At 41.2% G+C, this 13671-nt stretch overlaps 1 protein-coding gene across 2 annotated transcripts; it reads right to left on the bottom strand.

Moving 5' to 3' along the window:
- Positions 1–276: 276 nt before the first annotated feature.
- GATAD1 (GATA zinc finger domain containing 1) lies at positions 277–10601 on the bottom strand. Of its 2 annotated transcripts, none has more exons than XM_042917652.1 (5): positions 10271–10601; positions 9359–9484; positions 7657–7716; positions 3992–4175; positions 277–1662 (listed from the first exon to the last, which is right to left on the bottom strand). In XM_042917652.1, exons 1-5 carry the CDS (start codon positions 10520–10522, stop codon positions 1472–1474), a joined length of 813 nt encoding a protein of 270 aa, XP_042773586.1. In that variant the 5' UTR covers positions 10523–10601; the 3' UTR covers positions 277–1471. The 2 variants fall into 2 exon arrangements, with proteins under 2 accessions (XP_042773586.1, XP_042773598.1); XM_042917664.1 differs by having other exon boundaries at positions 1512–1662; positions 3970–4175.
- Between the last annotated feature and the right edge of the window lie 3070 nt (positions 10602–13671).

Below are 13671 nucleotides of genomic sequence, written 5' to 3'. Positions count from 1 at the left end.
CACCCAACATGAGGCTTGAACTTACAACCCCAGGACCAAGAGTACCATGCTCCCCTGACTGAACCAGCCAGGCCACCCCATTATTTTTACATTTTAATAAGTATCTTACATTAAGTATTTCTTTTCCCAAATAGCCATTCTTTGAAATTTTCCTAAAATCAAGTATATGTTGATCAATCTGTTGCTCCAAATTAAGAGTATAACCTTGGTGTTTTCTATTTATACCATTAGAAAGCCCCACATTTAAATGTTTAAATGAAATAAATCCAAAGTGAATACAATATGAAAAATACATTTTAATCCAAAAGTTTGAATATTGGCACTTAGCTATTTACAATAGTATTTACAACAAATTTTACTGTAACTTTTGTAGAGATAACTATGTACATAGAGCTATCTACAGTTGCTTGCTTCTAACATACAAACCATCACTGTGTAGAAAAATGTGAACAGGTAAAACTGCTACAACTCAAAATCACTATGATTAAGATTCTGACAAATTTTCCTGGAGTTGAAAAATGCTGGTTAAGTCACGACAGAATTGGAGGCACGAGTGTATGGCCCCCACTTCTTCCCATTTTCATACTGTTGTCCCCTTACTTAGCTGGCCTGCATTTGAAGTAAAACTTATACCTGAATTCTGGACAATTTCATAGAAAACAGGGCTTCTAAGTCTAAGACTTTGTTTTAGGCCTGTTACTATGACTCTATAGCAGATGGTAGACTTTTTGAAGATATTAAATGCTTATGGCCCATTAATCATTTTTATGACTGCCAAAAGGTTGTTCTAATGGTAGTCAAGAAACTACCAAGTGGGATGCCTGAACACTAGGTGTCTCCTATGTGCTTTTCATGAAGTTCAGTCTGCTCTACAAAATTTTATTGTTTGATTGGAAACCTTAGTTTGAGAAAGGGAGGTAAAAACAATGAAGAATGAGCAGCTCTGTTAAGATCAACAAAATAATTCTGAATCTGTTTGCTGCAGAATAAAGTTTTAAAAAGCCCAGGCTAATACAATCATCCACCTATCAGTTTCTTTAAGGTTTAAGTGGCCAAGAGTGTACCTAGCATTTTCTAGATGAGAAAATAAAGCTTGTGTAACTTTGTGATAGATACAGTTGGTCATAGCTATATTTTATTTAAGTCCTTAGTCAGAAATCTAAACCTTAATTACTGTTTTGTTCTTGTAGAAAAATACAATCCATTTAGAGAAATACAATCCATGGAGAAAAATAGACACCACCTGTTCCTAATGGTCTCCCTGGAAATTATAGCCTTTGCCTGTAATTTAATTCCTTGTTATCCCTTTTCACTTTCCAAGTGACTAGTAATAAATAAGCTACTGGTTACTGGGTAGTAGGGAAAAACTTCTTAGTCTTCTTTCCATCTAGGAATTTCATGAAAGAAATATGTGGCAAGTCTTAGAGTACTATGAATCCAAGATAACTGGAAGTAAGTTTTACTTTCTAAACTACAAATGGTTGGCAACTGTTTCCTTAATAGTGATTGCAGGAGTAGGTCCAACATGAGTCCATATATAGCCCTTCTCTGGTCTGGTTGGAACCGTGGGAAATGGTGATGAACGTGACTTGAAATATTCAGAAGGTGCGTGACACACAAATTCCAAGTATTCCATCTTCCTTGGAAGATCCTCCTCTGGTCCTAAAAGGCAGTCAGTGGAAAGATTAAATATCTTTCGAACATATATGTCATTTTCACAAAGGGTTAAAATTCCTAAATGGTAGGGCAAACCACTCTGGTGACCTGACATTAGTCCTTGACACATGTATTACTCTGAAGTCACTCTCCACTACTTTTTCTACTTTACCTGTTTAACTCCCCCGAACAGTGACTCAATATAGGAAGGACTCTAAAAATATTAGCACACCAGTGTTTATTATCATGTGCCCATACTGTTCTAAGTACTACACATACACGGATACTTTGAGTCCTCACAACTTTGCTTGGAGGAAGGCACTATTATTATTCCTGTACTATGTATCAGGAAAATGAGGCAAGAGAGATTAAGGAACTTGCTCAGGGCCACACAACTAGTAAGTGCTTGGCTATGAACCCAGACAGTCTGGCGCCAGCACCTGTGTTCTGAATCTCTATGCCATACTTCCCACTCTAGTATCTGAGGATTAGAGGAGGAGGTGGGAGAGGAGCCCCAGCGGTGATTCTTCACATCACCGCCTCTGCTGAGAACCCAGTCCTAGAAGTCAGGGAGATGAAAGTCCACTCTTCTATGTACCTACAAGCAGAAGACTTAGAACTGATTGTGTATCAAGCTTCACCCATAGGTGAGAATAACAGCAGTAGTTATTTGTCCCTGAGTTCTCTCTGGAAAAAACGAAAAACCCTTCATACGAAAAGTAATGCAAGTTCACTGCAGAAAGGTTGAAAATATGGGGTAATTTAAAAACTCTGAACACGTTTTAAACTGTATTAATCAGCAACTTCTTCCTGCAAGTCTATGAGAAACATTTATACCACTTCTTTTGTCAGCTTTGAAATGCATAAAAGTACAGTGGCTGCCATTCCAACTGTACACAATGACATCATAAACGTCTAGGATGAATATGTGTGACATGTGGAGGGATACGTAATGAAAATTTGTTAAGATGCCAGAAATAATAGAGACAGTTGCTTTTCAAATTATTTTTAACTAGATTTTTATAAGTCAATATGCCTAAATAAGCCTAACTCCTGAGCAATAAATTCTTTTAATAGAGTTTAACCTGGGTCGCTCAGAAAAATCTTATCCACATCACTTGTTAGTAGGTATGTATTGCCCTAACTCAAAAACTGATAGCACTCAAACCCCAACCACATAAAATATCTTTCATATTTTCTATCAAGTTCTTTCCTTTTTAACATTTAATGATGCTTATGTTTCTTTGCCATGGACTGAGTTATAGTCCCACAAATTCATATGTTGAGGTCCTAACCCCTGAAGTGATGGTGTTTAGAGATGGGGCCTTTAGGGAGATAATTAAGGTTAAATGAGGTCATAGGTGGAAATGCAAGCTGGTGCAGCCACTCTGGAAAACAGTATGGAGGTTCCTCAAAAAACTAAAAATAGAACTACCCTACGACCCAGCAATTGCACTACTAGGCATTTATCCACGGGATACAGGTGTGCTGTCTCTAAGGGACACACGCACCCCAATGTTTATGGCAGCACTATCAACAACAGCCAAAGTTTGGAAAAAGCCCAAATGTCCATCGATGGATGAATGGATAAAGAAGATGTGGTGTATATATATACAATGGAATATTACTCGGCAATTAAAAAGAATGAAATCTTGCCATTTGCAACTACATGGATGGAGTTGGGAGGTATTATGCTAAGTGAAATTAGTCAGAGAAAGACAAAAATCATATGACTTAACTCATATGAGGACTTTAAGAGACAAAACAGATGACCATGAGAGAAGGGAAGCAAAAATAATATAAAAACAGGGAGGGGGACAAAACAGAAGAGACTCTTCAATATGGAGAACAAACTGAGGGTTACTGGAGGGGTTGTGGGAGGGGGGATGGGTTTAATGGGTAAGGGGCACTAAAGAATCTAGTCCTGAAATCATTGTTGTACTATATGCTAACTAATTTGGATGTAAATTTAAAAAAATTAAAAAAAAAAAACAAGTTAATGAAAAAAAAATGAGGTCATAGGGTAGAGCCCTGATTTGCTAGGACTGATGTTCTTCTAAGGAGAGGAAGAGACACTAGGAGTGTGCACACACAGAGGAAAGGCCATTTGAGGTCTTAGGGAGAAGGTGGTGCCTACAAGCCAGGAAGAAAGCTCTTATCAGAAAGTGATCTTGACAGCACCTTGATCTTCAACTTCTGGCCTCCAGCATTGTGAGAAAACAGGTTTTGTGTTTATGGCACTCAGCCTGTGCTATTTTGTTATGGCAGCCTGAGCAGACTAATACATTCCTTTATGTAATAGTGGAGACTTACCTGTGCCACTTGTCATACTCACCGATGATGTAGGATGCAGGATCAAACTGGCCCCGGGGGCTAGAGAGGGTGGGAATGAGCCACGTCAGTGCGGCACTCTTCTCGCAATACTGGTCCTGGATGAAGCCCCTGATCTGAGCATAGTAGGGCTTTCCATCTTGTTCATCAATCACAGAAACAACGTCTCCAATTTGGTAATAGACTCCCTGGGGGAGACAGAAGATAACCCCATATTTGAAGTGAAAATAAAAACCACAGCTATGAACTGAAACCTCCTTAACATGAAATAAACAGTTTGCAAAGTGGTCAGTAAAACACCTTTGAGATGGTCTAATATGCATCAACATTTACACTGTTGATGCCAATCCTGAAGTTTTTCACTCTTGAATGAAAATTACACACACATGAAACTTGCATCTGGAGGAAACATTTATTATTTATAATGACACTTTGATTTCATATCAGAATTTTCATATCAGATTTTTATATCAGACTTGCTGAAGGCTACATAAGGCAGAGAACGCAGCTGGGGCTCCTTTATCAGCTCAGTGGTCCTTCTCTGTCCTGTACTGAAAAGCATTGCTTCCTGGATGAGAATATGCTCTACACATCTCCCTCATTGGCGTCCATAAAGAAAACGGACATGACAAATTCAAACCCAAAGAAATGACAGAAACTCTTCTGATTATAGTCAGTCTTCAGGATAGGTCTTTTCCCATTCACTTTGATATCCTCCCACAAGACAATTACCTGTATGTCTTTTTTTAATGTATTTTTTATTTATATTTATTTTTTTAATGTTTATCTTTGGGGGGGAGTGCAGAGAGAATGGGAGACACAGAATCAGAAGCAGGCTCCAGATTCTGAGCTGTCTGCACAGAGCCTGACGCTCCAACTCACAGACTGCGAGATCATGACTTGAGTCAAAGTTGGATGCTTAACCGACTGAGCCACCCAGGTGCTCCTCAAGGCCTCATGTCTTATCCCCACTCTACTTCACAGCCAACTAACTAATCTGTGCATGTCCTGTGTCTAGCCCTCCCTATGACTGTCTGCTATCTGTTGTTATGTTTTCTCCCCTAGGTCTTGAAAAGGAAATAATCTCTCCTTCCAACACCTATAATGGCTGATCCAAATGATACTCAGCACTTCCTTAGGTACGTGTGGTTCTCAGCTGGTGAAGGAATCCTTGACTTGCAGGAACCAAGTGTGATTTATCACTGCTTCACTCAAAATAGGGCCTTGGCAGCCGGTAAAGCCATTAAAGATATTGTGCGTCTCAACCCTAAAAATAATTCTGAAGAAATACTTGCAGTGAGTGAACTGTGACAGGAGTTTCTCCAGGTGGATACTTCATTCATGTGTCTAAGGCTGACTGCTGTATGTAGATCACTATGGACAGGTAGGGTTAATGGGGGCTACCATCTGCTACTTCCTAGTTCACATCCATCATCATCTGGTCCTTGTAGACACTACTCAAAGTTCTTTGTCATATAAATACTTTACACTTATGGTTTACTTTGTCTACACATAGAATCATTATTCCCAAATTACCAATGATTAGTTTGTTTTTTCACACATAAAAAAACAGGACCTTGCTTATCATAGGCACTCAAATATATGCTTAATGAATATTAACTCAAAATATATAATCATGTGAAAGCAGAACTGCAAGGCAAAGACAATATCTTGGTGAAAGATTCCAATGGCAAGCAGTACCTGGCACATGGTAAGTGTTTATTAACATGTGTTGTGTATGTACCTACATAGAGCAATGGACGTGACTAAGGTACTTGATCTAAAGAGTCCCTTCATTTGCAGGGAGGTTTCAGGGTTTTTGGCAGACAAGAAAGAAGGTCAACACAATATACTGAAGAACACTGGATTAGGAGTAAGCAGAGTGGTTCATGGAGCTCTTTTCCCACAGGAAGGCCATTTAACCATCTGGGGTCTTGGCTGCCCATACTCTTGGCCATCAGACCCAGTGGTTCCCACTCAGTTCCCCCTAGCATGCCTGATCTGGACTCCAGTTCAACAGATGGCAGTGACCTTTTAACTCTCCTGCCCTGGCGCTGACCACAGTGGCACTGCAGCGATGGCCTCGCAGTACTGGGTATGATATCTGCAGCATTACCCGAATATCTGTTGCACTTTGTCCTTATTGTTTAACAAATGTGGATGGTAGACAGCAATAAGAAATCCTGATACTTGTGATAACAGGTCCCACATGCCATTGCCTTTTTGTCAGTTGAGACATGCGTGGAAATCACTAGTACACTAAATCCTTAGCCAAACCAGTTGCTTCTTTTTTTTTTAAGTTTATTTATTTAAGTAAACCCCACATCCAGTGTGGAGATCCCCAAGATCAAGAGCCACATGCTCTTCTGACTGAGCCAGCCAGGTGCCCCCCAAACCAGCTGCTTCTGGACTCAATCTGTAAACTGTATGTTCAGCTGTGAGAGTGATACACAAATTTGAAAACATGATGGATATCAATTTCTACTCTTCATTGAGTGCTTACTCTGCTAAGTGCTTAACATACATGATCTTGCTTGACCCACTGAGGTAGCTGCTATTTACAATCCCTATTTTATAGATGAAGAAACACAAGAGAGGTTGCCACACAGCCACTTGCCAGTGCAGCCAGGAGCCGAGCTCGCTCCATGACTTGTTGACTATTTTATCTTTGACAAGTTCATTAATTTCTCTGTGCCTCACTATTTTCATCCATAAAGTGGGAATAACAGCAGCACTTCATGGAGGAGACTGAATGAAGTAAAGCATGTGACATGCTCACCTCGGTGGCTGATGCATAGCAAGCACATGCTAAACTTCAGCTATTTTATTCTTAACAATGATGAAAGGCTGGAAATACAGGACAGATGTTTGCCTGTGTATACAGACTGTTAGTCTAGGCTAACAAAAAAAAAAAAGGTACACAGTATAACACTTGAGTTTCTCAGCGTTTGGTCCACTTCAGTCAGGTATGAAGCACTAATTTGTGTCACTGCCCCCCAAAAGATAATTCAGACCCCAAAACATCAACAATATTTAATGGCTGCTGCCTGTGCCAGGCCTGCAGGTTTTGGGGCTCTTTTCTATGTTGCAACTGCTTTCCTAAGGCTTCTGGTTAAAAAATAACAATAGGTCATGTCTCTCCGGAGTAGCAGATGTCTGTGGGCTTTGGATCCCAGGAAACCTGACTTCCTCACTCTTGTATCAAAACATTTTGGACTCTTTCACCATGGACTTCTAGTAGATGTTAATCACCACCACTATCCTTATTCCTCTCACTTCTCCTTAAAGGCATTTTAGAATCTCTGTGTCTCCTCTACCCACCAGATATCAGGTCTATACAATCTCTACTAGTCCAAGCCCCTACTCTGCTTCTCACACAGTGACTGTCACAGTGACTAGGATGGTTCACTCTTTCATGACTCCACACTATACGTTAGCATTTTGAGATACTTAAAATAGTTAAAAATAACACGTTTCAATAAGCAACTACCCCTCAGCTCTGGATGAGATGTCTTATACCAGCCACCTATGAGGGAAAATAGTTTAGAAAAGAACAAGAAATAATCACATACCGTACAGAGGAGCAGAGACCTTTGGACTAACCCAACATTTGGCAGCATATCACACAACAGGTCCAAATCTTCCCTCAGTGACCCTACAGGTGCTTACCTTGTAGAAGATCGATTCTGCAGTGATTATAGTGGAAACAGACTCAGGAGCTTTGATGGGCTAGGAAAAAAAACAAAAGCAAACATATTAGCACATTAATAGTGTATTATTATATGTGTGTAGTGTGTATAGACATTTTCCCAGCCATCTATGAGAATTCTGTAACTTCAGAAATCCTAAATCTATTTATTGACAAGGAGTGCAATAAAAAGACAAATGATTTTCTGAATGTAGTGGCAAGGCAGTTTGAATATTTCCACGGCTATTTCTGCTACCAGCAGCTTAAAAATTGCTGAGAACCAAAGCGCAAGCTTCTGATTATGCTGCTTAGATCCACTGCATGCACTCTCAAAGCTTTATTACATATTAACATTCTAGTTATAAAAATATCCTGGCTCCGATGGCCTGGGCATGATAGGAGTGGAAGTCATAAAAAATGTGTAGGTGAACACAAGGTGAAAAAGTGTCTCCTTTGAAGACATTTTCCATCTCAGCTTATCTGTGGAACTACTAGGATACTCATTGTCATCAGAAGTAATTTTCTAGCAAGGCTGAACTAAGGCTATATGAAGCTTCCTTGGGAGTTCTTAGTAAATTTGTCACCACGCAACCATTCCTGAAATCCCTTCTAAAGCTGCAGTATACGCTGTGTGCCACAACACAAAAACGAGGCCTCCCCAAATATGTCTTGGCATCATCCTTGAAGAAAGGGGTTGCTAGAGAAATTGATACTGAAATAACTGCAGGGCATATTCAGCCACACATGAGAGGAAAATATGTGTTTAAGTGACACAACTATAGTCAAATGCACATTTACTTAACATGCTTTGTCTAGTCAATAAATGCCTCATTTTAAGAAAACTAAATTATAAAAGTCTTAAGTAAATTAGGGGCAACTCTTCTCAATGGGAAAAGAATCTGCAATCTGCACAAGAATATACTGCAGGGCCCCTCTGTGTTTTACAAATGAATATGACCAACTTCAGAAATGCCTTTGCAGGTAAGTGAAACATTCCTGTTCTGAAAGAACACCATACTAAGGTTTATTTTATTTTATTTTTTTCACCATACTAAGGTTTAAAAAAAGTAGCCTACATTTGTGTTTGACCATTTTCCCCTTGTGTTTACAAAAATCCTGAGTATTTAACTGCAAAAAAAGGCGCTTTCAACTACCCCCAGCACAAGTCTGTCAACCATCTATTTTCTTATAGCAGAAGAAGAAAAGGTTAGCAAAATATTTGATTCATATTCATCAAACTGATCATCATAAATCAGTAAGATACATTTTCTGGGGCTGTAATAACAAACGTAAGTGAATAAGTTACGGTATTATTTACTTCAATCTTTAAAGAATAAAAAGAAATTTTTTTTTTCCCTGATATACCTGGTGATACCAAGAACCATAATCCCACCTCCTCCTTTGCACAGAGGACCCAATAAAATGCATTTGAGGCTTAGGTTTCTTTTAGACTCATATTTTATATTTCCCAGTGGAAACAATTAAAAGCTAAAAAAGAGAGAAAGGATATTATTAACTATAAACAGTAAGCCTCCTGCAACAGTGTTAACTTCCTTTCAGGTAGTGTGGACCACTCCCCAGAATACTGCAAGAGCGAAGTCCAAATGAGAGATGAAGGCAGTGACAGACACACTACACACACAATGCCATTACCGTAAAAGACACTGTCCACAATCATCTTACATTTTTTAATTTAAAAATATGTCTTCTCCCTTTTCCTTTGGTGGAAACTTTCTTTTCAGCAGCTGGAGCAGATTTGTATTTAGTGTTTCTCAGCCGAGCAGACCTCCTGTGAATTTCCTGCTTACTCTGTTATATAAACAATTAAAGAACAAAAAAGATAAATAAATTTATAGAAAGACTGCTGTCCCGATACAACCATTTTACAATGACTCCAGAGTACGCACTTTATGCTGATTTATAAAAATTAAGTAAAAATGTACCTTTTCCTTTTATGCTGGGTAATCACAGGAACTGGGCTAATTAGAACGCCCTGGGCAAGCATCTCCATAGCCTCCAAAAACGTGTGAACTACTTAAAGAAGGGCAGGGGGGCAGGAGTGCGAGTAAGTCTAGGCCAAGGCAAGAACTATTGATTTGTTGACATTTATAGTAGTGAACATCCCTTAACGACTGAACTCTCCAGGGCGAGGGTGGGTTAGGTATGGCACTTCCTACAATGGAATACTTATGCTGCCATTTAAAGCAATGACAATGATATTACTTAATATGACATAATGGTAAAATCACTTTAACAGAGAAAGGTCCAGTAGCGTGATCCTGTTTAGTGTCTGTGTATACGTGTGTGTATTGAGATGTCTGGTTACTCCTGCAACTGTTATTACAATGAGGGCGATTTCTGAAGGGTTTTTAATTTTCTTACTTTCTGTACACTTTCAATTTCTGAAAATAACAAAAGGTGCTTACGATGGGCCAAATCAACGAAGATCTTTTCGTGGTGGGAGGAGGCGGCCCGCTCTAGCAGGGTCCCACGGTCGAGGAAGGCCCCAGTGCGCTCCCCCTCCCCGCCCCGCCGGCCTCCGCCCACCTCAAGCCCAGTCGGCCTCCGCCTGCGGGAGGGGCCATTGGAGCTCACCTGCTTGCCGCCCCCGCCCCCGTTGCTCTGCGGAGGGGCAGCAGAGGTGCTAGCGAAGGTCGCTGCGCCGAAGCTGCCACCGCCGCTGCTGCCCCCCGTCCCGCCAGTCGCCCCTGTGCCGGCGCCCCCGCCGCCCGCGCCGCCCCGGCCCGTGCAGTGGTGGCAGAGGATCTCCCCTTGCGGGCCCTTCTTCCACATAGAGGACGACGTGGTCTTGCAGACGCTGCAGGTAGGCTTCAGGCCCAGTGGCATCGTGGCGGGCTCGGGCGGCCCCCGCGGGCGCAGCGACACGGGAATGGCGACCGCCGGCCCGGGCCGCCCGCTGGTCGGCCCGCCACTCCCAGCGACAGGAAGAGCGGCGCGGGCGCCGAGCTGTCCACGAAGGGACCAGAGCGCGGCCGCTGCCCCCTGGAGGCAGGAAGGCGGTTCCACCCGCTCTGCCAGGACACCTACACCCGGAGGCTCTCAGCGCCGGGAGGTGGGCTCGGAGGCGGGACCCGGCCTGGGAAACTTCCGGCGATGGGCGGGGCCTGCGCGGCGCTGGCCTGCCCTCCCATGACCGGAAGTGCCCCACCCGGGATTTCTGGAATTGGACCCTTGATCTCCTACTAGGGGAACTGATCTCCTACTAGGGCAGACTTTTGCAACCTTTTTGGCCTTAGGCATGGGACTGGCAGGTAAAATGCAGAATGCCAAATTAAATTTGAATTTCAGATAATATTTTGGTATGGGTGTATCCCATGCAGTATTTGTTTATCTGAAATTCAGATTTAACTGGGTGTGCTGTATTTTTATTTGCTAAATCTGGCACTCCTACTGAGGACCCCTTTACGGTCTTAAAAATTATAATTTAGAACCCCCTCTCCCCCCCGCCCCCCAATACTCTTGTTTACAGGAGTTACATCCATGGACATTTATGCATTAGGAGTTGAAATACATTTTATTTTATTTATTTTTATTTTTATTTTTTTATTTCTTTTTTCAATATATGAAATTTATTGTCAAATTGGTTTCCATACAACACCCAGTGCTCATCCCAAAAGGTGCCCTCCTCAATGCCCATCACCCAACCTCCTCTCCCTCCCACCCCCCATCAACCCTCAGTTTGTTCTCAGTTTTTAAGAGTCTCTTATGCTTTGGCTCTCTCCCACTCTAACCTCTTTTTTTTTTTTTTCTTCCCCTCCCCCATGGGTTTCTGTTAAGTTTCTCAGGATCCACATAAGAGTGAAAACATATGGTATCTGTCTTTCTCTGTATGGCTTATTTCACTTAGCATCACACTCTCCAGTTCCATCCACGTTGCTACAAAGGGCCATATTTCGTTCTTTCTCATTGCCATGTACTACTCCATTGTGTATATAAACCACAATTTCTTTATCCATTCATCCGTTGATGAACATTTAGGCTCTTTCCATAATTTGGCTATTGTTGAGAGTGCTGCTATAAACATTGGGGTACAAGTGCCCCTATGCATCAGTACTCCTGTATCCCTTGGGTAAATTCCTAGCAGTGCTATTGCTGGGTCATAGGGTAGGTCTATTTTTAATTTTCTGAGGAACCTCCACACTGCTTTCCAGAGCGGCTGCACCAATTTGCATTCCCACCAACAGTGCAAGAGGGTTCCCGTTTCTCCACATCCTCTCCAGCATCTATAGTCTCCTGATTTGTTCATTTTGGCCACTCTGACTGGCGTGAGGTGATATCTGAGTGTGGTTTTGATTTGTATTTCCCTGATAAGGAGCAACATTGAGCATCTTTTCATGTGCCTGTTGGCCATCCGGATGTCTTCTTTAGAGAAGTGTCTATTCATGTTTTCTGCCCATTTCTTCACTGGGTTATTTGTTTTTCAGGTGTGGAGTTTGGTGAGCTCTTTATCGATTTTAGATACTAGCCCTTTGTCCAATATGTCATTTGCAAATATCTTTTCCCATTCCGTTGGTTGCCTTTTAGTTTTCTTGGTTGTTTTCTTTGCTGTGCAGAAGCTTTTTATCTTCATAAGGTCCCAGTAATTCACTTTTGCTTTTAATTCCCTTGCCTTTGGGGATGTGTCAAGTAAGAGATTGCTACGGCTGAGGTCAGAGAGGTCTTTTCCTGCTTTCTCCTCTAGGGTTTTGATGGTTTCCTGTCTCACATTCAGGTCCTTTATCCATTTTGAGTTTATTTTTGTGAATGGTGTGAGAAAGTGGTCTAGTTTCAACCTTCTGCATGTTGCTGTCCAGTTCTCCCAGCACCATTTGTTAAAGAGACTGTCTTTTTTCCATTGGATGTTCTTTCCTGCTTTGTCAAAGATGAGTTGGCCATACGTTTGTGGGTCTAGTTCTGGGGGGGTTTCTATTCTATTCCATTGGTCTGTGTGTCAGTTTTTGTGCCAATACCATGCTGTCTTGATGACAGCTTTGTAGTAGAGGCTAAAGTCTGGGATCGTGATGCCTCCCTCTTTGGTCTTCTTCTTCAAAATTACTTTGGCTATTTGGGGCCTTTTGTGGTTCCATATGAATTTTAGGATTGCTTGTTCCAGTTTCGAGAAAAATGCTGGTGCAATTTTGATTGGGATTGCATTGAGTGTGTAGATAGCTTTGGGTAGTATTGACATTTTGACAATATTTATTCTTCCAATCCATGAGCACAGAATGTTTTTCCATTTCTTTATATCTTCTTCAATTACCTTCATAAGCTTTCTATAGTTTTCAGCATACAGATCTGTTACATCTTTGGTTAGCTTTATTCCTAGGTATTTTATGCTTCTTGGTGCAGTTGTGAATGGGATCAGTTTCTTTATTTGTCTTTCTGTTGCTTCATTGTTAGTGTATAAGAATGCAACTGACTTCTGTACATTGATTTTGTATCCTGCAACTTTGCTGAATTCATGTATCAGTTCTAGCAGACTTTTGGTGGAGTCTATTGGATTTTCCATGTATAGTATCATGTCATCTGCAAAAAGTGAAAGCTTGACTTCATCTTTGCCCATTTTGATGCCTTTGATTTCCTTTTGTTGTCTGCTTGCTGATGCTAGAACTTCCAACACTATGTTAAACAACAGCGGTGAGAGTGGGCATCCCTGTCATGTTCCTGATCTCAGGGAAAAAGCTCTCAGTTTTTCCCCGTTGAGGATGATGTTAGCTGTGGGCTTTTCATGTATGGCTTTTATGATGTTTAAGTATGTTCCTTCTATCCCGACTTTCTCCAGGGTTTTTATTAAGAAAGGTGCTGAATCTTGTCAAAGGCCTTTTCTGCATCAATTGACAGGATCATATGGTTCTTATCTTTTCTTTTATTAATGTGATGTATCACGTTGATTGATTTGCAAATGTTGAACCAGCCCTGCATCCCAGGAATGAACCCCACTTGATCATGGTGAATAATTCTTTTTATATGCTGTTGAATTCGATTTGCTAGTATCT

Source organism: Panthera leo, chromosome A2, assembly GCF_018350215.1.
Source record: "Panthera leo isolate Ple1 chromosome A2, P.leo_Ple1_pat1.1, whole genome shotgun sequence".
Taxonomy (NCBI): Eukaryota; Metazoa; Chordata; class Mammalia; order Carnivora; family Felidae; genus Panthera; species Panthera leo.
Note: the sequence above shows the minus strand (reverse complement) of the source record. Positions and strands in the feature narration are given on the sequence as shown.